This window comes from Nuphar pumila, chromosome 7, assembly GCF_984573655.1.
Source record: "Nuphar pumila chromosome 7, dmNupPumi1.hap1.1, whole genome shotgun sequence".
Classification (NCBI taxonomy): domain Eukaryota; kingdom Viridiplantae; phylum Streptophyta; class Magnoliopsida; order Nymphaeales; family Nymphaeaceae; genus Nuphar; species Nuphar pumila.
The window spans coordinates 268948-293420 of NC_143255.1; the positions used below are offsets into that span (position 1 = coordinate 268948).

The 24473-nt window shown below is 38.7% G+C and overlaps 2 protein-coding genes and 1 non-coding gene across 6 annotated transcripts; 2 read left to right on the forward strand and 1 right to left on the reverse strand.

Moving 5' to 3' along the window:
* Positions 1-638: 638 nt before the first annotated feature.
* Positions 639-12761, forward strand: LOC149830748 (polyadenylate-binding protein RBP45-like). 4 transcript variants are annotated; one of them, XM_090013467.1, is made up of 7 exons: positions 639-1413; positions 2148-2628; positions 6693-6751; positions 6827-6957; positions 7198-7294; positions 7386-7532; positions 12415-12761. In XM_090013467.1, exons 1-7 carry the CDS (start codon positions 967-969, stop codon positions 12415-12417), a joined length of 1365 nt encoding a protein of 454 aa, XP_089869593.1. In that variant the 5' UTR covers positions 639-966; the 3' UTR covers positions 12418-12761. The 4 variants fall into 4 exon arrangements, 3 of the variants coding, with proteins under 3 accessions (XP_089869593.1, XP_089869592.1, XP_089869594.1); XR_016433236.1 differs by having other exon boundaries at positions 641-1413; positions 7362-7532; XM_090013466.1 differs by having other exon boundaries at positions 641-1413; positions 7380-7532.
* A 2645-nt stretch (positions 12762-15406) lies between these two features.
* TRNAE-UUC (transfer RNA glutamic acid (anticodon UUC)) lies at positions 15407-15480 on the reverse strand. The gene has a single exon. It is a non-coding gene; the product is annotated as a tRNA-Glu (tRNA).
* A 912-nt stretch (positions 15481-16392) lies between these two features.
* On the forward strand, positions 16393-19407 carry LOC149830750 (uncharacterized). The gene is made up of 3 exons (XM_090013469.1): positions 16393-16451; positions 16848-16941; positions 17058-19407. The coding sequence occupies exon 3, from the start codon at positions 17084-17086 to the stop codon at positions 18989-18991; it is 1908 nt and encodes a 635-aa protein (XP_089869595.1). The 5' UTR covers positions 16393-16451; positions 16848-16941; positions 17058-17083; the 3' UTR covers positions 18992-19407.
* Positions 19408-24473: the final 5066 nt, after the last annotated feature.

A 24473-nucleotide genomic window follows, 5' to 3' on the forward strand; every position in this document is an offset into this window, starting at 1 on the left:
TTGACATGGATTTTCAGATAAAAGGTAAGATTGTATAAAAAAATTACCCATTGATTTTTACCTTTCAATAGGCAAGTTGAGAGGAGTGTGGAAGGTCGGGGTAGGGATGCCATGCCAATGGATCGGATTTCATATTCTAAAATACATTGAGAAGTTGGATCCAGGATAGACAAATTTTGCAAATCCAGCTTCCTGAATCCGACCTCTTTGCAACCCTACTTACTTGGTGGGCCAAGCCGACGGGTTACTAGACCGATCCGATGAGTTTGAGTTATATAATAATTGTCTTAATAATATGGAAACGAAAGATTGATTTGTATAGAAGGGCTAAGATTCTAGGACATACTTTATTATTGTAGACAATTGATGTCAACTTATTTAAGTTATATAAATAGGCCGAGCCATTTTAAAGTTGGGTCACGCTGAAAACCTGATGAACCGAGCTTCAAACGAACCTGGGCCGGGCCGGGGCACGGCCAGCCCGATGACCACCTTTACAGAGCCGAGTCCTTCTGTAGGTGAGGTGAGAGGGAGCGCGTTATTGGGCGTGGGCCGTCCATTCCGTCGTACTCCCGCTTTCCCACTTTGGTCTCCTTCGTTCCTACGGCATAATAGAGTACAATAAGCCCAGGCTGGGTCTAGGGTTTTGGTGGGTTCCCTTCCGTTCTTTTCCTCGCTTCCGGCCTATCCTACCTCATATTTTCTTCCCATCATTCGAGTGGTACAGTACCCTCCCTTCCTCTGCTCCTTATCCGACGGACGCTTCCTCTCGGCGTTTCCTCATCGTCTCTCTCTCTCTCTCTCTCTGTAGGTTCAATCGCACGTTTTTCTGCTTCTTCTTTGTTTCCTTCTTTTAGGGTTTCGCCGGTTCCTTCTCAGCCTCTTTTGGCCTCACCGATTGTGCCTTAAGATCGTTGTGTTTTTCACTCGGAAGTGGGTTGGGGTTTCCCTCTTTCCGGCTCGAGAATGATGCAACCGGATCCTGTTCCTCCTCCGATGGCTCCGCCCTCGATGGACCCCAGTCATCAGCCCCAGCAGCAGCCTCCCCCTCAGCAGCCGCAGCAGTGGATGATGATGCCTCCTCCTCCTCCTACGGCTCCTGCTCCTTCGGCCCACATGCCTCATCCCCTCCCACACCCTTCTCATCCCCAACCGCCTCCTTTCCAACCCCCTCAGGTGCCTTCGCCCATGTGGAACCAACAATCGCTGCCGCCGCCGCCACAGCAGCAGCAGCAGCAGCAGCCACCGCCTCAGATGCAGCTACAGTATCCCTTTCAGCAGCAACAACAACAGCAGCAACAACAACAGCAGCAACCTGCTAGCGCCGACGAGATTCGCACCCTTTGGATCGGTGACCTGCAATATTGGATGGACGAGGGCTACCTCCACAGCTGTTTCTCACACGCAGGAGAGGTAACAAATAATTCATTCTGCTGCTGCGCTTATTGATCCACCTCTTGCCATCCAATTCCCCTATGTTATAGTTGTTTATCAGCTACTTGCACGGGTGGTATTATCTGTCTTTTCTTTTCTTCCTTTTCTTTCCGGGTTTATGCTTTTCAAGTGCTACTGGATTCTTTATTGTATATTGTGTGGACGTAGTACTCAATTATTCCTTTTATTGCCATCCATCTCCGTATCATTTATTTAATCTTTGGTTTGCTCCTGTTCTTCGTGCCTTTGGTGTGGATTTAATCTATACATTGAATTGTTTGTTCGGATGAGGTTTCTCATCAGTACAATGTTTGGTGTGTCATTTTGTTTCTTTATTTCTTCTTCCTTTAACTTTTGGATTCATTGATATCGCAGCTAGTTGCTTCTTCACGTTTAGTCTTTGCATTTGACGTGGCCATTTTTTCTTTTCATATGGGCGCTTCTTCATCTTTTGGTTTTCCTTTTATTGTCATATTATGGTTTGTTTTAAGCTATAGCAGTTCCCGAGTTTTCAATATCTTGTTTGTTATATTCACCCGGAGGCAACCAGGACGGTTGTAGAGGTTTCTACTTTTTTATCACAAACCGTTTGATCGGTTTATTCAGATTGCACAGGCAGAGGCTAATTCTTTGACTTGGTTTAATCGGCAATGATTTGCGCATTCTATTATGTCAAAATATGCTGACTACTAAAGGGAGGGTTTTGTACACAGGTTGTCTCAGTGAAAATCATCCGGAATAAACAAACTGGGCAATCAGAAGGCTACGGGTTTATCGAGTTTGTAACACGTGCAGCTGCTGAAAGGGTCCTGCAAACATACAATGGAACAATGATGCCTAATGTTGAACAAACATTTCGTCTGAACTGGGCCTCATTTGGAGTTGGAGAAAAGCGTCCAGAGAGTGGTCCAGAGTTTACTATTTTTGTTGGGGACCTGGCATCTGACGTGAGTGATTATGTCCTTCAAGAGACCTTCAGAAGCCATTACAGCTCGGTCAAGGGTGCGAAAGTTGTTACAGATAGGGTTACCGGTCGTTCTAAAGGTTATGGATTTGTTAAGTTTGGTGATGAAAGTGAGCAGTTGCGTGCTATGACTGAGATGAATGGTGTATTCTGTTCCACAAGGCCTATGAGGGTTGGTCCTGCAACTACAAAGAAAACTGTGGGTAGTCAACCGCAGTATTATGCAAAAGGTATTCATCAGAAATGCATAACTCCATCATTTCCTTTTATGGTCATTGTTCAATATGAGTACCCATTTCACAAGACAAATGGGAAACTCTTTCTGGGTGTACTGGTTCGTCGGAATCTGTTATCTTTCATTGAACCTGATTGTGGCTTGCTTGTGCATCTGACCAATTTTTAATGCTATTACCTGTGCTTTCTCTGTGTATGAATTAACTGCCTAGGACCTTTTTTTTTTCTTGAGCAAGAGCTTAGGACTTCTATTGATTTATTGTTCCTTTAAGTTTCTGTTGTGAACTTCTATTAACATGTGTTTGGTGCAGCCTGTGCAGAATAAACTTTTGTTTTGCTAGTGACTGAATCTATTTTTGTTGTTTTTCGCGGTTGTGCATTTGAAGAGAAGCAGCAATTTCTTGCTTCAGTATATATACGAAGTCATTTCCTTCCTATTACTTTCCTTTGTGAAATTGGGCATGCTTAATTGGGTTTGAAGGTTATGTACACTTATAGAACTCATGTTGTCTCAAAGCAGGATGCCCAGAGGCTCTGTTCACTTAGGGGCCTGGAACTGATTTCAGCAGAAACACATATCCCTATAGTGCGTTCCCTGATTTAGGTCAGTTTTCCTGTTTTTGTCAATTCTGTCCTTAAATTCTGCATTTACGTGGCATTCTGTGCTACAAGTTGGCAGTTATTTCTTTTTCCCTTCATTTTTTTAATGTTTAAAGAACTATCGGTCAAGGACTCAAGGTAAATGTTCTTTGGGAATCTCATTCTTAATTGTAAAGGGTTATTTTCTCTCTTGTTGCCCAATTTAGATTTCCTACTATTGTTTCCAACTTTCATTCCACTTGAGAAAACCCTTTTTCCTTCAGTTTTTGTGTTTTCATCCTTTCATGATTTGCTTCAATACATTACCTTAGTAAAATCTCGGTATGAGGCACAGATGCCTCTTGGAGTTGGTTCATATAGTATTTTTCTGAATAGATTTAGTTCTGCTTGTTGGACTGATGGTACTATGAGTTTATGACTAACTATAATTAGAGGGGGAGACTTCAGTGTTTCCACAGTGTCACATGCAGTGAACACAGCCACATACATGAACACAAGCAGTCACATCCCCATGCACACACACACATTCACATACACACATGCAGAGTCACATGCACACGCATTGTCACAAGGAGAGAGAGAGAGAGAGAGAGAGTCCCTCCTCCCTTTTCTAATGTTAAAAAAAGATTTGACACTTCTGTCATTGTGCCTGGGTGAGGACGGATTAAGCTGCAACAACTAGTCTCCCAAACACTAATTAGTCAGCTAGGTGCCTGGGACAATGTACCATGCTTACAACCTTTTGCCTAGGTTGCCTAGGCACGCTGTTGACTGCAAACTACAAAGGTGATGGCTTCTGTTAAGAAAGAAAGGCATCATCATGGAAGAAATATTATTCAGTGAATCATCATGCTTTTGTCATTGACCGCATTTTAATGACCATTATCACCATATGGAAACCACCGATATATCCACAACTTTCATATTGAGAGTTGAAATGATGGTACTTGTAGTAGGGCACATTGTAAATGATGGTAAGTTGTGGTGGCGATGATGATGATGCATCATGATGGTAATGATTCTAAGTAATCTTGATGATGTTGATTTGTTAGGTGATGACAGCAAGCAGGATGTTTTCTTCCTTTACTATATTTCTTATTGAGGATGAAGACTGTTGTTTGTGGCGTGAGCATGCAATATTTTGTGTTGTGAATAACAGTCCCATCTTCAGTTCAAATTAGAAGTGGTATTTTGGTACACAAGTTCAACTATAATACAGTTACTAGATGGTTTCTTCTAAAGTCAAGGTGATTATATTGGGTATTATGTAACATAGGTGCTTCCATGAGGTTCTGTACCCATGCTGATACAGCAAATCACAATACAGGTACCTGTACTTAAATGGGTATGCGTCAACCAGTTTTGGGACTGACTTGATCCAGACCTGACCCATTACCTCTTATGTGGGTCATTTTCATCCATCATTAAGGCATGCCACAGACGTTTTTTGTCCATTCTTGTATTTTGTGTGTGTGTGTACATGCACGTCTCTCTCTTATATATATATATATACATATAAATAGTGATTGGTTCCTTGTTAACGGTAGGAGGGTGCAGAGTCTGCAGACAACCTTAATTTTTAACTTCTTAATTCTTTGTTTTGGAATCTAACACTATAGACGTGATCTACATGGTCCGTTAAGTAGAAATATGCTTTTGGATCATCTGATTATGACATGTGAGCAGGTTTTTATAAGACTTCAAAAATCGATGGCTCAGAGTTTTCATAAATTTAAAGATAAAATCACATTTTTCATTGAAAAACACGATCCAACAATCGATTCCTAGCAAATGGAACATGCTGAACTGTGGTGTCAGATTTGCCAAACATGACTTGAAACATTAGAGTGTTTGCTATCCTCCTGGGTAAGGACCCCCCTAGCTAAAGCTCATAGGGTGAGGTTGTTTTAACCAAATCTGACCCCATGAATGTGTTTTCCATTGTCAAAATAGTAAGTGTTGACCCTTGGATCATATTTTTTCTATGTAAAATTTGAGGATTTAAAATTTGATACATTGTATACCATTGATTTTTCATCCCCCAGAAAATCTGACATACACATTGGAAAACATGATCCAAGGGCTAGTCTCTACTACACCAAACATGTAGATCACATCTGGAGGGTTGGGTGCTAAAAAAATTTAAAAGGTTGAACTCTTTCACTAGGGGATAGCAAACATTATCCCTATACTCCCTGCCCATTTTTTTAGAAAATCTTGTTCAATGTTTTCGTAATTGTATCTAAGTGACATATATCGGGTATCACATTCTCTAATTTGATAAGATGGAAACTTGTGAGTCTATGTATGACAAGATGGATTTCTGATCCTCGTCACCAAGTCAAGTATGGTGGACTGCGAGATTTGACTCGATAGGCCAAGCAAACTAGCATGTCTAGATGCAGTTCATGCAAGCCTGTAGAGTTCCATCATTTCTTTAATAAGTTTCTTATATTTCTTGTCATTGGGTTTAAATAATCATATGCCTTTAGATAAGGTCAATTTGGCAATCTGACATTGTCCGTTAATGAACTATTACCAGTATGATTTGCACCTTTTTATTTATCTGTGTAGTTCTTTTTGTCTTATATTCTGGAACCACTGAAAGTAGTTATCAAGGAGAGGAGTTGTACATGATGAAGATTGCATCTTACTATTCTTCTTCATTGTAGAAAATGACAAACTAAACTGTTTCACTTTCATGTCAGTACACTAGTTGCCTTTTGAAAATTTAGGAAATAGATCTTAACGGCGCTATCTAATGTGCCTTCTTTGTTATCTGTCTGTTCAATCTCTGTGGTATTTTAATACTGTGGGTGGTTTGAGTTATATGTATCAGGTTATTTGTTGTGTATCGCAGGGCAGTGTATGCTGGAACCACTGAAATTAGTTGTCATTATCAAGGAGAGGAATTGTACATGATGAAGATTGCAGCTTACTATTCTTCTTCATTGTAGAAAATGGCAAACTAAACTGTTTCACTTTCATGCCAGCACACTAGTTGCATTTGGAAAATTTAGGAAATAGCTCTTAACAGTGCTAGCTAATGTGCTTTCTTTGTTATCTCTTTCTATTCAATCTCTGTGGTACTTTAATACTGTGCTAAAATTGGACCGAGAATGATTTGCCTTTGTACTTGAACTGATTGTTCTCAATGTTCTTCTGTCTGTTGAGTGACTCATCAGTCATTATTCTTGAGATCTTTCATCTTGAAAGTGGTTTATCTAATGGACTGAAGCTATGTTTTGCAGCAGCATCCATTGGATTGCACTAATTGGTTTGCTTTTTCCTACTACTGTTAGGAGGATAGTTTTGGTAATTTTGATGTCTTCATTTGATGTGCATGTTTGTTCTCGACTTATCTGCTGTATATATATTTTTTGTATTGATTTTTCTTCAATATGCCCTCATGTCATGCCCAGAATCTTTTATTTAATTTGTCTTGCCCATATTTTTTCAGCTCCATATCAGTCTAATCCTCAGTCAATCCAGTCTGAGAATGATCCAAATAATACTACCGTGAGTATTCCTTTTGCCTTTACAAACAAGGTTAGTTTCTACACTGTCCTAATTGCTTTTGGATTCTGAATGCAGATATTTGTTGGTGGTTTGGATCCAAATGTCACTGATGATCTTTTGAGACAAATGTTTGGTCAGTTTGGCGAGTTAGTCCATGTGAAGATACCGGTTGGAAAACGCTGTGGATTTGTGCAGTTTGCTAATAGGTGTGCATTTGCTTATTGCTCCATTGGATATTAGCCTTCCTTTGATTTCAAATTGATGTTTTTAGCCAAGATGTTGAACATATCTCGATTGAGTGCTTATCTTATTTGCATCACATGACTTATGGTGAGCATCATGTGGCGGGTTCAGCTATCTGTTTAATATCTTATTAGATAGTCCTCCTCAGTTATAGCCCCTATCATTTGCTGTTTTCAAGTGAGTATATTTACTTCAAACTGCAGGGCTTCTGCCGAGGAGGCTCTGTTAATGTTGAATGGTACTCAACTGGGTCAGCAAGCAATTCGACTTTCTTGGGGACGCAGTCCTTCAAACAAGCAGGTAATTGATTAATTTATCCTGAAAGTTGCAGAAAATGACTTGTGAAGCAAAACTGACACTGCCATAGGATCCATCTGCTGGATAGGTTCAGCCGCAGCCTGATCCGAATCAATGGAATGGTGGATATTATAGACATACGCAGGGCTATGAAGCCTATGGATATGCTCCACCTCCACAGGACCCAAACATGTATGCCTATGGTGGCTATCCTGGTTATGCAAACTATCCTCAGCAGCAGGTAACATCAGTTGGATGATTTAATCTTTCTGCTATCATCAGTTACATTCTGTGAAAAAATGCTGTTGATGTGAGATCTTCCTCATGGGGCATCGTCATAGTCACAGTATTGATCTTAGAGTTCTTGTCTAGCCAATTTTTTTGAAAAAATTGGAAACAATCATATTCTTGGGAAAATGCTTGCAATTTGAAGGAAAACTAAACTATTGAAAGAAGGTGAAGATTCAACATAGCAGATAAGGAATCATCTGTGGAAGTGACTTCCTGACCCAGCTTTGAGTTTGAAAAAATAAATCGTGGCAACTATATGTTAACACCTTTAGGGCACGTTTGGAAGCGAGAAAAACTCTCATAGGAAAGGAAAGTTTTCACTATGAGAAGTTTTCCAAAAGAATTTTTTTTGCTTGTTTGTGTAGCATGAGAAAAACAGAGTGTTTCAACTATATGTTAACACCTCTTTCATTTTTTTCCTTCACCCTTTTCCCTACACCTTCCCCTCATCCACAAACCCACCACCACAACCACTGCCGGAGCTGGCCAAACGGCCGTCGGAGGTCACTCCGACAGGTACATCCCCCTTAGCTGATCAAAACCCTCTCTGGAGACGGGAAAGGAGACTGCACCTGTGAGTTCGCCGGATGGAGGCTGCACCGTCGTCGGTGATGCGAGCCATGAGGGAGAGAGAGCAGAGGCAGCAAGGGAGAGGAGAGAGGTCGGGAATGGGTGATGGGTCGCCGGATTTGAGTGCTTGCCAGAGGTGAGATGGGGGTGGTGGTGGTGAGATGGGTGGTGGGGAGTATAAAAATAATTTTTCTCTTGGTAGGAAACATTCTTCCACCCGCTCCCCCACCTTGGAGGAATGTTTCCTATCAAAAGGTGTACTTTTTAGAAAAACACAGCAAAAAAAGGCTGTCGTTTGGAAGGGTTGGATTTTTCATTTTGCATCACTTTTCCTACATCTTTTTCGTTTTCAAACGTGCCCATGAAAAGTTTCTCTCAGGATCTCCTCCACCTTTTCTGTTAACTCCAAATGTGTCCCTGATTTTGTACTAACTATGACATAGTATGACGGGAACTTGAACTTTGGGTTATATCCTTGGTCATTATATCACCATTCACTGATGAAAGGCCATAGGTTTTCTTAAAATCAAGATGATAAAGCCAATGAAGTTTTACAGTTTGCTTTCTAGGATCTCGTTTTTTCTTTTATCTGTTAATCCAGATGCTCTATACATGCCCAATAATCTGTAAACACATTTTCATTTTCTTGATATTCTCCTGATACTTTGCATTAAATGAAGGATATTGCCAGTATCATCATGATATTTTTGTTATCGTTTTCCAATATCCTGTGGAAGCGGTTATGTTTTGGTGATATTGGTGCTATTTGTAACTGTTTTCACCAATCAACCACAATGCCTTGTCTATTTATTCGTTGGTTTATTTCATCAAGAATCATGGTTTGTCTTGTTGGATTTTTGAGAATTGCATGAGATTCAGCTTATCTTGGCAACCGGTCCTGATTTATCCCATTTGTTTGGTTAACAGGTCCATAGAGATGGTTTCATGAGATCTGTGTAGTTTTTATGATTGCTATTATGCTTAGTTGCAGTGGTATTAAAAATGCGCCTCGCCTCAAGGCCAGGGGCTTTATGCCTTGAGGTGCGTATATAAAGCGCAAAACCCTCGAGGCGTGCGCCTCATACGCCTTGAGGCGCGCCTCAAACTGAGGCGTGTACGCCTGGGGCTTTTGGTCGAATGAGGGTCAAAGCCCTCATTTGACCAAAAATTAGGGTTTAAAGTTTAAACAAACCCTAATTCATCATGAATGCCTGAGGCTGTTTATGATTTTATTTTATTTTCGATTTATCACATTTCCTGTACGAAGGAAATGCAGGTGACTTGTTTGGTTGATGCACTGCTATGGACGCGTCTATAGCTGGAGGAAATTCTTCCTGTATTTCTCTTTAGGAATCGTGCATTTGGTGCGTTCTTGTGCGGCTGCATTCTGATTTGGACTGTGATTTGTAACAAGTGTGGAAATTGTGAGTTACAGAAACCAGAAACAAAGAAATGAGTGATTAAATCACATAGTTTTTGAATCAAGTCTTTGCTTCTCCGCAATCTGATTTACCTGTATTTCAACATTACTTGTGTTTCATTTGTAAAATGTGCTTTGGTGTAGCATGCTGTTTGTTGGCAGTTCTGTATTAAGTTATAAACTCTGCGTACCTCCGTGTGCAATGAGGAAATATTGACTACGCTCGACTGTACTGTACACTCTAGCAGAAACATGTGGTGCAATCTGTGTGAGAAATCTGAACCCACAGGTATTCAGCACAGTTCGTTTATTGGGAATAACTCTTTGGATGTAGTGGTTCCAGCATAAAAACATGTTTTTTCGGGCATGAAATTTTAGGGTTCTGGGGGTAATAGATATTTGAAGTTTAAAAAATATCTGCTTTTGCAATACAGCTGGATCACTAACATGTTTTTGACTAAGAAAATCATTTAGATCATATCCCTAGACAAAGTGACTTGATTAATGTTGCTTATAGCATGGGTTATTCAGTAAGGGCACTCTTTATCGCTTTACCATAGTTGAACCATAACAAAATGTGTAGGTTGGCTAACAAAACCCATTCATGATGTGTTTATATGTAATCACTATGGTTGGTCAACATTTGGGAGTGATATATAATTTGTGACATCACATTTTTTTGCAGGTTACTTAGTCTTTGATCTGGTGGAAATAATGAGTGTGATTGATTTGGTTATGATTTATTTGAGATTTTTTATTTATTGTTGGTTGTTGCTTCATCAATAAAGCAATTTTTATTTATTTATAATTTTAGATATTTTTATAGTTTTTTAAGTTTTAAATTTTTTTTTAGGCTTACGCCTCGCCTCAGATTTTGGTGGAGCGCCTCAACGCTTTTCACAACACTGCTTAGTTGTCAAAGGCGTTAGGCGGAGCTTAGGCAAATAGCCCTTAAAAAGACTAGGTGGGCCTAGGTGTTCTTGTTAGTACCCGAATTTAAAAAATATAAAAAATATACAAAATATGTAAACAAACTGCTAAAATTAATAACAAACATGTATACAACATAAAATCAATCGACAATGAGCAATAGACAAAACACATGTTGTCAAACACTATAAAGCAATTATATTAAATAACTTACTCAAAACAATTAAAAATAAATGAACAATTGAACAAACAAACCATGTAAATGAACAATTTACAAAAAATAAAATCATGTATACAACAAAATTAACAACAATAGACATAAAATAATCTATAGACAAATAAGAAGAAATGAACAAAAAAAAAAATAAACAAACCATGCAATTGATAACCTGCTCAAAAAGTTTAAGAATAAATGAACAATTAAATGAACAAACAATACAACTAACAATGTGAATGAACAATATACAAAAAATAAAATCATGTATACAAAAAAATTAACCACAGAATATATATATATATATATATATATATATATATATATATATAAATGAAACACACATACACATAATATATATAGTATATAACTGAAATACAGGATATTATAATATATGCTTATGATATGTTAATATATATAATTATATATATTTACACAAAAAATATACATATATGTGTGCATCAGCAGCTGCATGTGAAGTGTGAACTGTGAAAAATAACAGTTAAACAGATCATATATGAATTACACACACAAATATATAACTCATAAATATAACTCACAAACATAACTCAAAAGCAGTCAACCAGAAATATAACTCACAGAACATAACTCAGAAGCAGTCAACCAGAAATATAACTTAGAAGCAGTCAAACATATTATGTATAAATTACATTATATATATATATGAAACACACAAACACAATTACATAAAACATATATTATAATAAAAAAATAAATAAAAGAGAAGAAGCAAAAAGGGGAGAGAGAGAGAGAGAGAGTAAATAAATAAACAAGTTCACCGCCCAGGCAGTCCAAGTCTAGGCAGTGCCTAGGCGTTAAAATAGGGCCCCACAGCCCAAACCCAATTGCCCAGGTAGTGGAGCGACGCCTAGGCCGCTTTTGACAACAAAGCTATTATATATATATATATATATATATATATATATATATATATATATATATATATATATATATATATATATATATTGCATGAGTTAGCACTGAAGCACCAGTGAATATTTGGTTGATGAGTTGATGAATTGTTTGTCCAAGTAATCTTGCATGGTTGAAACGGACAAACCAGTGCATTTTTCATTCCTATGCTTCCACTATTAGTAACTTTTTTTTTTGCAACAATATTCTACAGCTTTAGATTTTTTAGGGTCCATTAGTACCTTTGGAACAGTTGCACGGTCTACATGATGCTGATCTTTCTGCTGCACATAATGCTTATGCCATGGACTTTGAGACATCAGGGATGTGCTTTAGTTCTTAAGAGTAGGTCCTATTTCTTGTTCAACACCATAGTAAAAGGTGTCCAACTCCTTGTGATTGGACTTCATGAAATTCTACCAGTCAGTTGATGTCAATTCTCCAATGGATGTCATCTCATGATGGTTCATAATGTCAGTGTGTTCTTTTTAAGCTATTTCAAGTGGGAAACAATGTTGATCGTGTGATACTCAGTTTTGAGACCTTAACTATCGCTCTATTGTGTTTTTGAACTTTTCATGAACTTTGTCATTGAAGGTGAGAAAGTAGCTATTCAGTTTCTTTTCTAGTTAAGAACTGTTACCACCTAATGTAAGCAGATACATTACCATTTTCTTTTCAGTTTGAGATGGCTACTTATAGTTCAAGGTTTTACTGTTGGTTCTACAGGTTTCAAATCTTATTTTCGTTCCTCTATGTTTGCAGTGAGGCGATTGTTACTCTCCAGGTTCTTCGGGTGCTCCAAGTTCATGCAGATTTTGCCTCTACATGAGAGCCATTTCTTTCCTGCTTGTAGCCTGAAGCAAGTGTGTCAGTTTCTTTTTTTCTTAATGGTTGGATTGGTTACGTATTGGATGTTTTTTTATTTGGATATGGTTGATGACATGGTATGGTATGCCGGACCTCCGGATATTTTTATGGTTTCTTAGATGATATGCATAATTGGTTTTGATTCCTTCACTTCCAATGACTTGTTTCACAAATCTCGTTTCTGGACTAAATTACGTTAGGAGAATCTTGTGATGAATAAAAAATTGTGATGTTTTTACCAAGGGGTGCTCCACTTGTTTGGCAGGAGCAGTTAGTGCACGTCACCTTGTGTGGGATGTTGCAATTTCAAATCCCAATGGTATAGTTGTATAACTGTTAGGGGGTGTGCCTAACTCCAGCTTTCTCTGTCTAAAAAAAATTGTGATGATGGTTTGCTTTTTGGGAAATCTCTTGAAGATATTGGTATATGTAAAATACAGGTATCTATAAATTCTAAAGAAAATATAAAAATGTGAACTATATTGCGTTAATAGGAGGAGAAATTTGTGATGTTTTCATAGTATTTTGAAATATTCTTTGGGAAAATGAGTTTTGAAAATATTGCAGCCGATATTTGTGTCACAAGTTTCAATCCTTAGGATCTAACCAGAGTTTACCTGGATGGTTATGATAGTATTGGGTTTGAACAAAATGGGGTTTATGCACCTAGATGCCTACTAAAAGGTTCTTGGGGAATAATTATGACTGTCACTTGCACTAATGTCACTTGAATCACAGCGCGGAGATGGAGGTCTGCTTTTGTGATTTGCCATCTGTTGAGTTTGGAGGGCAAGTTTCTAACGGTAAATTGGTTAAGCGGATGATACATGCTCCATACAATGAACTTGCGGTGCCAAATGATATTATCTTATTAAATCTAGCAGTGCAGAGCCGTCAATGTTAGCTAAAACATTCTTGAGATTGGTGTGGCACTTCTTAATATGTTTCAGGCCATTTCCAAATTCGAATAAGCTCATGGAATGATGGAAAACATAAGTTGGATATGCTTTATTGCTTCTCTTGAATCGAAGATGAAATAGACAGTGCCTGATTTTTTTCTTCATATAAATTTATATTTCTTAGCGATCTTCTGCCTAATAAATGCTGAAGGCTGCACCGTCGATTGTAAAGACTCTGGAGCAGCTAACTTGATGGTGGTTGCCATCCTCGGGCTAATCTCTTCTGATAAAGGCCTTGAATAGGTGGGTTTGAATGGTTAATTAGGCCAAACAAAGACGCTTTTGGGAATCCTAATTACTATGGGTCCTAGTGAACCCTAATGCATGAGCAACGTAAGATTTAGCCTGCCTTGTTTTGCTGCAATGCTTGCTCTAGTTTGGTTCATGAATTACAATCCATTTGTAATCTAATTTCTTTCAAAATTCAGAGAGAGAAAGAGAGGAAGTAACCCGGCCGCATTGTAATCATAAGTCCACGTTGCTGGATGCCGAAGCCTGGTATGTGTGGTGTTGAATATGCTTTATGTTGGCTTGACCGCGAAATTGGTTGCATGTGAATTACCGTGCTTATTTGTTTACATTTTTAGTTATTTTGATAGTTTTCTGTAACATAATTTTCCCTCATGAAGCCAGCGGATGTGTGGGGATGGGGGAGTCCTAGATACTTAATGCAATGGACAAGGATATAATATTTAGGTGTCATATGAGTTGTGTTCGTCAAGTGGGTTTCAGGTCAGAGCTAGAGCTTGTTCTGATGGCGTTCATCCATGCTGCATTTCGAATACCACATGTTCAACTATTTTTTTAGCGCAAACCTTAGATGTTGTTCATCTAGGGTATCAAAGGTTCTGAAAAAAACCTGGGACTCATCTAGAAGAGTATTTAGGATGCCGTTAGACACATGGATAAATGGCATCAGAGCGAGCTCTAATGGATTACCGACAGAGCTCGCTTTGACCTCAAATCTTTTAAGGCTATGTTTGGGAGCCTTGAATCGGGGGGGGGGGGTTGTGTTGTTTCTCCCATGCTCTCATAATACTCTTCCTGTTTGGGATCTGTGGTGTTGCTTAACCAATGCATTGGGATTTGTGTTGTCCGCCCCCAACATCACATTTCAACACCATCCACAAGAGGATGCTTTTGGCAACTCCATCTCTCAACATCACACATTGGCAGAAGTCCGAAACGCTGTTTCCATTCCAATGAAGGCTCCCAAACATATCCTCAAGTGGCATTCGGTTTCTGTGACCATGTAGAGGCGGAGCTTCGCTATGTCAAATCTTCTATTCATCTCTAACCGCAGGAACCAGCCTCCAGCTCGTGCAGCGATACAGAAATTCTTCAATGACAGCGAGAGGTTTGAATTCAATTACCTATCCTGGAAAGTGGAATAAGTTGGGATGGTGCATCGTCTCTGTAGGATACATGGGGACATTGCATTATGGAGCCCAGTTCCCAAGCTTACCCTACTTTTCGAAGCACAAGCACCCACTTAAAAAGTGTTGTGGCTTTCCCAACTCAATTTTAAACTTTCTTGGGTAGCAACTTCTGCAATCAAGGTAGGATAAAATCGCATCTCGAGTTAAATCATTAAAAAAATGTGCACCAAAAAGGGGGGCCAAATGGCTTCAGGCTCGAGGTATTCTTCATTTCCTTATGTGTCGGCAGTGAAGAGGTGAGGTTTGGTATCACCCCTCATTGTGTCAATGTGGCGTGCGTTAGAGCCAGGCCCCGCAATATCTATATGTTGGTGCTGGGTTGGTTAGATTTTGTTCATAGTGAAGCTGGCTGTCCGAACTGAGCTGAGGTTTGCACGTGTCCGTGTTGTTTGATTGGGTCAGATTTTTTGTTGGTAGGGCTGTTTTTGTGCGTGTGATTAACAACATTAAAAAAAATATATATATATATCGCGAGAAAAATAAATTAGATTCCGTTGCCGGGATTTGAACCCGGGTCGCCTGGGTGAAAGCCAGATATCCTAACCGGACTAGACGACAACGGAATTGTTGATGAGATTGCAGATATAATTAATATTAAAGTCTATGAAGATGGGTGTGGCCCATATTGCCGATCGAAAGAGTATATGCGACAAGGCGAGCCCAGATAAGAGCAGAGCTGGAAAACCAGATGAACAGCTCGCCGTTTGACTCAGCTCAGCTGGGCGAGCCAGCTCGTTTAGGTAAAAAAGCTTAGCATGAACATGGCAAGCTCGGCTTGTATAGGCTCGTTTTACATATTATATAAATAATATACATATTATATAATTTTTATATATCTATTATACATATATTATATCTATTTTATATATTATCAAGCTTTAAAAACATTTAAAAATATATATTTTTTTAAAAAACCAGCTTGTGTCAGGCTCGGAGCTTGAGCTGGGGTACACCCTTACCGAACCAAGCTCGGCTGGTTCAGCTCGTTTTACCAGTCGTAGATAAGAGTACTCGCACTCCCCCCATTGGTTCTAGAGGTCCATGGCAGTACAAGACCCAAATCCAAATCCACTCGCACCACGTCTGCCTTATATATATGTATGTGAAAAATACGCTTACAGAACAACCGGTTCCTGGTTCGTAACACTGTTCACGGTTCGCAGGTTAAGCTCATTTATTAGTTATTTCTCAGTTTTACTGGATCTAGGGCTGTCAACGGCTCCACGTTTTACCGAATAATCAACCGGACCCTAACCCAAATTTTCGTGTATGGGCAAGGAAAGTGTCGACCCGAACATTTTTATAATGAAAATAAAATTTTAAAATATTCAGGTCCGGGTATGGGATTCTATTTTCGTGACCCGACTACTTATTTGGGCAGGTCTGGGCTCGGCCCTGACCCCACCCCTTGACAGCCCTAGCTGGATCTCAATTAGCTTCCTCAAGCAAACCAAAATCTCTCTCTCTCTCTCTCTCTGGATTTGGATGGAGATACATGATAATCGAGAGAATCTCGTCGTCGTCATCATTTGCAGTAAGTTTCTTCTTCTTTCGTTCCTTCTTTTCTTTCTACCCTACTGTTTAAGTTCCCCTATTCAATATCTCATTATCTGCATCAAACTTACTAATCCGATGCTTTTGACGACTTTCACCCATTTCTCATGTTGAATTGCTGGAATGTTGCTATGTTCTCAAACTTTTTTCCGTTCCTAATCTCGGACGAAGATTCACAACATTGCGAGTGTATCAGATCTGCAGATTCTGGTTGCGAATGTTTCGAGTATTTCCGAAATAAGGAGCCGTCTTGGGTTTCCCTAAGAGAAACCAAATATGGTCGGCAACATGATGTGTATTTGAACCCAGAGAAATGTGTGCCCTGCCTCCCTTCTTCTTCATGTGTTTTTCATTGAGAAACTTGTACAAATTTCAGATGACGAAGATTTGCTGCACCAACTGCTAGATTGATGACGGAGAATTCTATGTTTGAGTTTTTCTCTCCAAGAATGGGCAACCATTGATAGCGGGTAATACCTTCAGACAGTCTCAATTTTTCATCTTTGTTCGTCATAAGACGAAGTTGTTAAGTTAATAAGGAAATCGATCGATCGATTGGTTCGAGTTTATGCTGTTGTTGTCACAGTTAGAAGTGTGGGTGTTGTTGCTAGCATGATGGATGTGCACTTGAGGGATCTGTTTGCAAGATTCCAAGAACAGTTCGGATCAGGGCCAGGCCTCGGTCCGAGCTCAGGAACTTGCCTTCTCAAGGTGGAAGGAATATACCCAAGTTTCATCATGTCCTTGTTCAAAGCTGCTGCTGCTCTCTACAGAACCGACCCATGGAAGCGGTTTAGGCCCGGCCATATGTTTGGCGTCAGGGTGGGCAAGGACACCGACTGGTCCGGCAGAAAACTGCTCTTCCCCTGTGTCCAGTTCATCGGAGGTGAAGGGGGCAATCTCGGCTTCAACATGTTCAGGTCAGAGCAGGATGCTGTCAAGATGACGGGCTCTAGAGAAACCATCCGCGTCCCAAATGTTGACCTTCTTAGAGTGACTTTTGAACCCGAGTCCTTGATGTTCCCAGCAAACCGCAGGATGATAGCATCACTGTCGTTGGAAGCTTCTGGACCAGACATGTTTCCTGCTGTCGATGTTGCCCGGTGCACAGCAACGGGTAACCTGCAGTTCAGGAACCCGAACCTGGAGGAGCTTCGTTTTCTGTATGCATTCATGAAGGCCATTTCATTGCTTCATCCGTTGTTGCAACCTGCAAAGGAAGTTGCCCCAAAGCGTACAAGATTGACGAGTTTCGAGCCATTTATCGACACTGTCGATGTTCAATGGCCTCCTGAACTGGCTAAAACGTGGGGGATCGTCGCTGTCACTGTGTCGCACCCACCAGGGCAGGCTTATGAGGAGAGGGCAAGCACATCGCCGAATTTGACACCCACCAAGATTGCGGAACAGCAGTTCAAAGATGACCAATTCACAGATACAAGAGTTATTCTTGATCGGGATCCTCCAAGAAAGTGTGCTGTGTGTGAGAAGGATGTCCACAATGAGCAGTCCCTGTGTTGTGGGCGATGCCGAGGGGTGGTATACTGCGGGCCCAACTGTCAGAAGCAGCACTGGAAAGAGACTCACAAGAGCATGTGTGGACTCTACAAGGTTATGATGGAGAGGGAAGAAGAGCTAGAAATGAAGATATTTATCTTTCCCTGTTTTATTGAGCAACCATGCAAATGGCTCGAGTCAATGGGCCTTCACCAAAAAGGTATGTGGAGAAGGGAATGCAATTGCTATTCCCATTGTCCTTTCGGCCTCCTCCCTCCTGTCAAAGGCCTAGCAGACTCATGGGGTGGCCTAAGCAGTGGTGAGTACCCACCCAGTTGTCCATTTTCAGAGCATCTCCAGGACCAAGTCTCAATCCCAATTCTCCTGTCCAGTTGGGCGGAATATTACAGTCTTAGATCTCTTCCACTCTCCAGTCCAGTGGCTGCACTTCTCACATACCCGTTAACAGTGTATCACATCCTAACAGCACTGAGCATCAGTTCCAAAAACCTCCTGCTCAAGGGAAGAGAGGTGATTGTGCACTACTTGGGTCCTGAAGTGGAGCTAGACTGGATGCCTGCCTTTTCTGAAATCAGCCATCTGCTCAGTGGATCTGGCAATTTGCAGATAATCATGGTTGGGCCAGAAATACCTACAAACATATCAGGAACAGTCTCTGGTATAAGTAGTAGAGTGAGGATTAACCTCGTGAGAGGGTTGTATCAGGAGGAAGCGACGTATCTTCCCACCCCGCATGTTATTGTTGCATTGAATTCTGGATTAGACAAGTGCCCAAGCTGGGGTGGAGCCCTTGACCTCATGAAATCTCTAAACGCCCCTGCCTACTTCACTGAGTACTCAGAGCTTGCTTGCACAAATGCTAAGCAGATCCTTCGGGGCTCAGGGCTGCATATAACTTATCCTGTGACACCAAATCCTTTCCGTTCTCCAGTGAGGAACCAGTCACCTTCGAGTAATCTGCCATCCTACAGCAATGGGTTTATCTTTGGTGTGGGTACCTGAGAATTCAGAAGCTGTTTCCTCTCTTCTATTTAGTGGTACTTTGTCTTCATCTTCAATGATTTGAGTGAACAACCTTGTGCTTGAGTACTGTTAGAAAGTAGGGAAAGAGGTCATTCTTTTGGATTTGATTTCAGTTATTTATTAGTGTTGACGTGCATCTTTATCCAGATGCTCTCATTTGTAGCAACGTGGGATGCTTATCTCGTGGTTGTTTTTATGATTTTGGTCTGTTTTCCTCATGGCTTATTCAACATTAAAATGTTCATATTATTTGTCTCTTTCAAGATCTAGCGTTCACGTATTAGGATTCAAATATTGACAATGAAATACAGTTTGGATATGGTGCAAGGCACTTGTCGACTCTGTATCTGTGTTTCTATTATTCAATTGGTTAAAAGGTTCTCGATGTGATTTGAATATGGTTCAAGGTACTCCTTGAGTCTGTACTTGAGTTTCTATTATTCAATTGTTCAGAAAGTTTGAAGTTTTTATTTCTCTATTAATTTAGCATGTTCTGTTAGATGATTTGAAACGTTTCATCCGTCTACTTTTGTTAAGATATGTTTCCTCTGGCATTTTATCAGTGGGCAAATTAAATCTGCATTATGGGTTCATGTTCCCTGTGTGTGTGTGGGCGCGCGTCTGCGTGTCTTGAAGCTGCATCGTGGATACTTTATGTAACAGTTTGATTTTATTTTACTAAAACCTGTTGATCTTAGGACTGGAGGAAGAAAACTGTCTAAGGTGAGATCTGCATTCACTATAAAACTGCAAGTGTGAATTGGTTTACATTTTCTTAACAGAACTATACAGCATAAGCTACCCTCTTTAACAAAGGCAAAATTCTTATTGAAATGCACTAGGTACATGTGGCGACCTACTACAGCCCATGCATTTGTTGGAATTCGAATCGTGATGTGCAATAGAGGAGAAGGGAATAGGGTTGAGATTAACGGCCTGCTTCGGGAGAATTCCTTGATAGAATTATCGGGAGCTCTATATTCATGTAGGGGCTGGGATATTTATCCTCTCCTGATTAGCCGTTATCCAGTTATAACTAACTCATTGGATTCCTAAACATGCTGAGAATCCAATGTGAAATGGACACACCTCTATCGATTCATATTTCAGTAGCCCATTACTCAAGTGAGTCATTGGATTTCTAGCCCACTACTTTGGATCATTGGATCTAGTTACCTAAATTCATGTTTCAGATCCATTACTTGAATCCAATTTCGGATCTAACATGAGTTTCATACGAGACCCATTGACCACACTGAATCCGTACCAGAATCTAACATCTCTCACTTGGTCATATAAGGCGAACACCTGCATTGTATCATGACTGATGCATTATGTATTACACTCATAACTGATCATGCATAATATTTGCATTTTATTTATCTATATTTATGCATGATCCATGGTAAAATTGCATTAAAAACTCATTTTTATTGTTGTTTTTGAGATTTTATTATTTTTCTGATTCAGCCCTACGTTTTTAGTGTTTTTATTAATTTTAGAGTTTTTGTAAATTATAATTTAGTTAGTTTAGGCTACAATTAACTTATTTTAATTAGTTTAAGATTTTTTTCTTTTAAACCCTTTTTTTAAAAAATACATTTTCTAGAGAACTTTTTTGAAAATTGTAAAAATATTTTACTCTTTTTTAAAACTTGTGTTTTGACCTAGAGTAACATTATAAATAGTTCTTTTTCAGCCATGAGAAGACGTTTTTCCCTCTACAGCCTGCACCCCTCTCTCTTTCCTCTTTCTCCCATTCTTTCTTTCTCCCTCCTTTTCGATTGATCGGTTGCCTAATTCATTCTTTTTACTTCTTATGCTTTTCAATCTATCTTCTAAACCCTGTCGTTGTCGGTTCCTCGCATCCCCTTTGTCGAAGAGAGAGCTGAAGTCTATTTGGGTGCAACAAGGTAAAAACCATCTTCTTCTCCTTTGTTTTATCATAGTTTTTAGTTTTCGCATCTCATAAATCATGGCATCGCATGGAGTTTTATTTGATTTTGCATATTTAGCTTAGATTAGTTTAAATTTAGTATCTGAAAAATAAAAGAATATATATATATAGCTTAATCTATTTCAGCCATTTTTCTTGATTTACGTATAGGCTAATAATATTTTAATTGAATCAATAGCTGTAGCTTAGTATTTTCTGATATTTTCACAAGTCCCAGTTTAGTTTAATTTCAGATTTAGGTTTAGATCAGACTCTGTGTTTTCCATTTTTTTTATTTATTAATCAATTAGAAGTTTTGTTTTGAATCAGCTGATTGCGGTTTTGTTAATGAACCCTCTTTTAAATCCTCATTTTTTTAATCTAAGGTTTCCCGTAAATACAGCCATACGTTAGTTATTTTACTAGTAAATCAAAGTTGTTTCCTTGCATATAGTGTTTTGAGTTTGTTTGTTATCAGTCGGCGGTTTTTCTGTTTTAATCCTTAGTTTCAGCGTCTTTATTTTATTCTATTTCAACATTTTTTAGTTTAAGCATCTTATATGTTTCAGCGTCTTTAATTTTTTTTTATAGCGTGTTGTTTTTGTTTCGGTACCCAACTTAACAATTAACATCTGCGGTAGTTAGTAATTCATGTTTCACATAGGTTAGATTAATTAATGTCAATATAGGTTAGTTGGGTAAGCTATTTTAAATAGGTTAGGTATGTACGTGTTTTCTCTGTAGCATTAGACGTTAGTGGTTTTATTTAGTTCATCAGCATTAGACATTAAGTTATTTCATTAATTATATGTTTTAGTTACTTTATTTTGTTAGCCGTGATTCATTAGTTAATTATTTGTTTTAGTTTATTGCATTAGATGTTTATTGGTTTTAGTTAATTTTTTTCAAGCCTTAGCAACAGGGTATGGTGTTTTTGTTTCTTTTTAATTCAAATAGTTAAAATCATTTTTTTAAGTAAATTAGATTTAACTACTTCATAGTTTTTTGTAGTTTGTTTTATAATTTGTTACTTAGGTTGTTAGCTAGTTTTGCTAATTTGTCTTCTAGTGTAGTTAATTTGTTATGTTATTTTGTCTGGTAGGCAGTTGTTATTAGCCATAGTTAAATCTAGTTTTGCTAAATTTTTAGTGATTCTAAGTCTTAGATTTTGTTTAGTTTTCCTCGTTGCTGCTGCGTTTTGTTTTCTGATTTTTGCAGGGAAGCGATCGAACGTGCGAGAAGCCCATTTCCGTACCCTCGAAAACCCCTCTGAGGTCCTGAAAAAGCCCTTCAAGCCCCTCAAGGAGCCCTTCATGAATAGTGATATAGAACATTAAGCAAGGGACATAAAAGGATAAGGAACTCGAAGCACTGAAGTTTTTTCTCTTATTTTTAGATTATGATTTATTTATTCAAGTAATTAGGGTTGTAATAAGGTTATTATTCATTTGTTTAAAATCCTATACAGAGGGCTGCACTCTATTCCTTATTTACTCAATTAATTTTTTTTTTTGCAATAAAGCATAGTTTAGTTGTGTGCTTGAATACAAAGTATTTTTCGTTCCCTGATATCGACCCAGACTTCACCACTAATGTGAACCGATTTTTATGATTTGATGCACGGTTTGTACAAACGTGTTTACTGAAAATATATTTTTAAAATGCTTTATTGAAAAAGTTGCATCAAATTTTTGGCATCATTGCTGGAGAACGGCGATTTATACAAGTATTTACTTTATTGCCACTGGTTGTTCACGTTTGTTTAGGTTGCTAGTTTTCCGTTCTGTTTTTTACTTAGGATTGCTTAATTTAATTTTCTTCTCATTATTTAGGATTGCTTAATTTTTTTTCGTATTTAGGATTAGAACTACGTGTTTGCACACTTTAGATATCAGCTTACATTTCTTGCACGACTCACCTATTAGGATACCCTTAGAGGTGACTACACACAATTGGTATTGTGTCCATAGTTTATTTTTCGCAAAATATTTGTTGAGTGCATGTGTGTGGTGATTGTTTATTTACCGCTTTCTAGTTTTATTTTATTTTTCTTTTACCTGCTTTGTGGTTTGTTGTGGTTTGACTGCATTACATGTTAGGTAGGTAGAAAGCCTATACTTAGGACGGTTGTTGCACCGGTCTACCCTGAGGTGCATGCAAGGGCGACGCTCGTTTGACCTCGGGCTTGCTGAGATAGTCGAGGATCCATATCCCATATCCAGATTCATCAGAAACTGGATATCTCATATCCGAGAATTATACTATCTGGATCCAATATTAGATTCATTCAATAAGAGACTATCCATGTATCAAATCATAACTGGGTACATATCATATTAGAAACTTTGTGTAAAAAATAATTTCAGACTGGATCTTAACATTTATCCAAGTTGAGTTATTTTCTCAACATCTAAATAACCTTAAAACACTCATAAAATATCTCATTCAAGTATGCTTAATGATATTTCATTGATCAATAACTTATTAACTGGATATATTTAGATCCATTGAGGTTCAATAAGATCCAATAACATTGCCTGAATCTAAGCTCATTCGATTGGATCTATACTCAATCAATTTGATCTTATTCTCATTTTGATCTATCCAGATTCAAAATACTTTTTTGAATCAAATCAAGGTCTATGTCACCTTACTAGATCCAAACATCTGCTCTAATACTAATCAGATCCAACCTTGACCCAAACATTAGATCTAATGGATCCTAATTCAATTATACTTGATCCATATAAAACTGTATAAAAAGGACATACTGGATCAAAATATAAAATGATCTAAAACATGAATAAAATATTAAAGTATATAAAAAATAATATGCAAATATTTCAAGATCTAAGTCATGGTAGAGATCCAAAGCTGATTATAACTGGGTTTAAAAGAAATTTACTGAATCCAACCAGGTGTATAAGAAAATACTTGTACCGAATTGATCCAATCCAGATCCAAACTTGTCTGAGGTATTCTGCCGACCAGAAGCATTTTTCTGTAAAATAAAAAAAGTCAAAACAATTCTGGGTAAAATCAACAAACCAGAACATTAAAAGATTTTTTTTGAACTTTCTGAGTTAAACAGAAAATTCAAAGTAGTTTTTTGTAATTTTAAAAAAATGGGGTTGTTCTGTGAGAAAAATGAACACAGAAGACGCGATGGAGGTACATTACAAAGGGGTTGAGGAAGAGTCTGTGGGGAAGATACACGGTGGAGGAAATCCCCCGGTTGTCGACATTAGGGGCAGCGGAGCTGCCAACGTCGTGTGGAGATACCGAATGTGGTGACGACAGTCGCTGCCCCACCTTCTGGTTCTTTGGCATAATCAGTCCCGGAGGGTGGTTTGCCGGTGGAGCAGTGACGACATCAGAGAATGGTGATATAATGACCTATGTCCTTTCATCAGTGATGACGACATTCACTGATGAAAGGTCGAGGACGTCATGCCTCCCGCAAAGGGACTCCACCTTTGACGACATCAGGCATACGAAAAGTCATGGAGGATGGTGGAGGTTCTT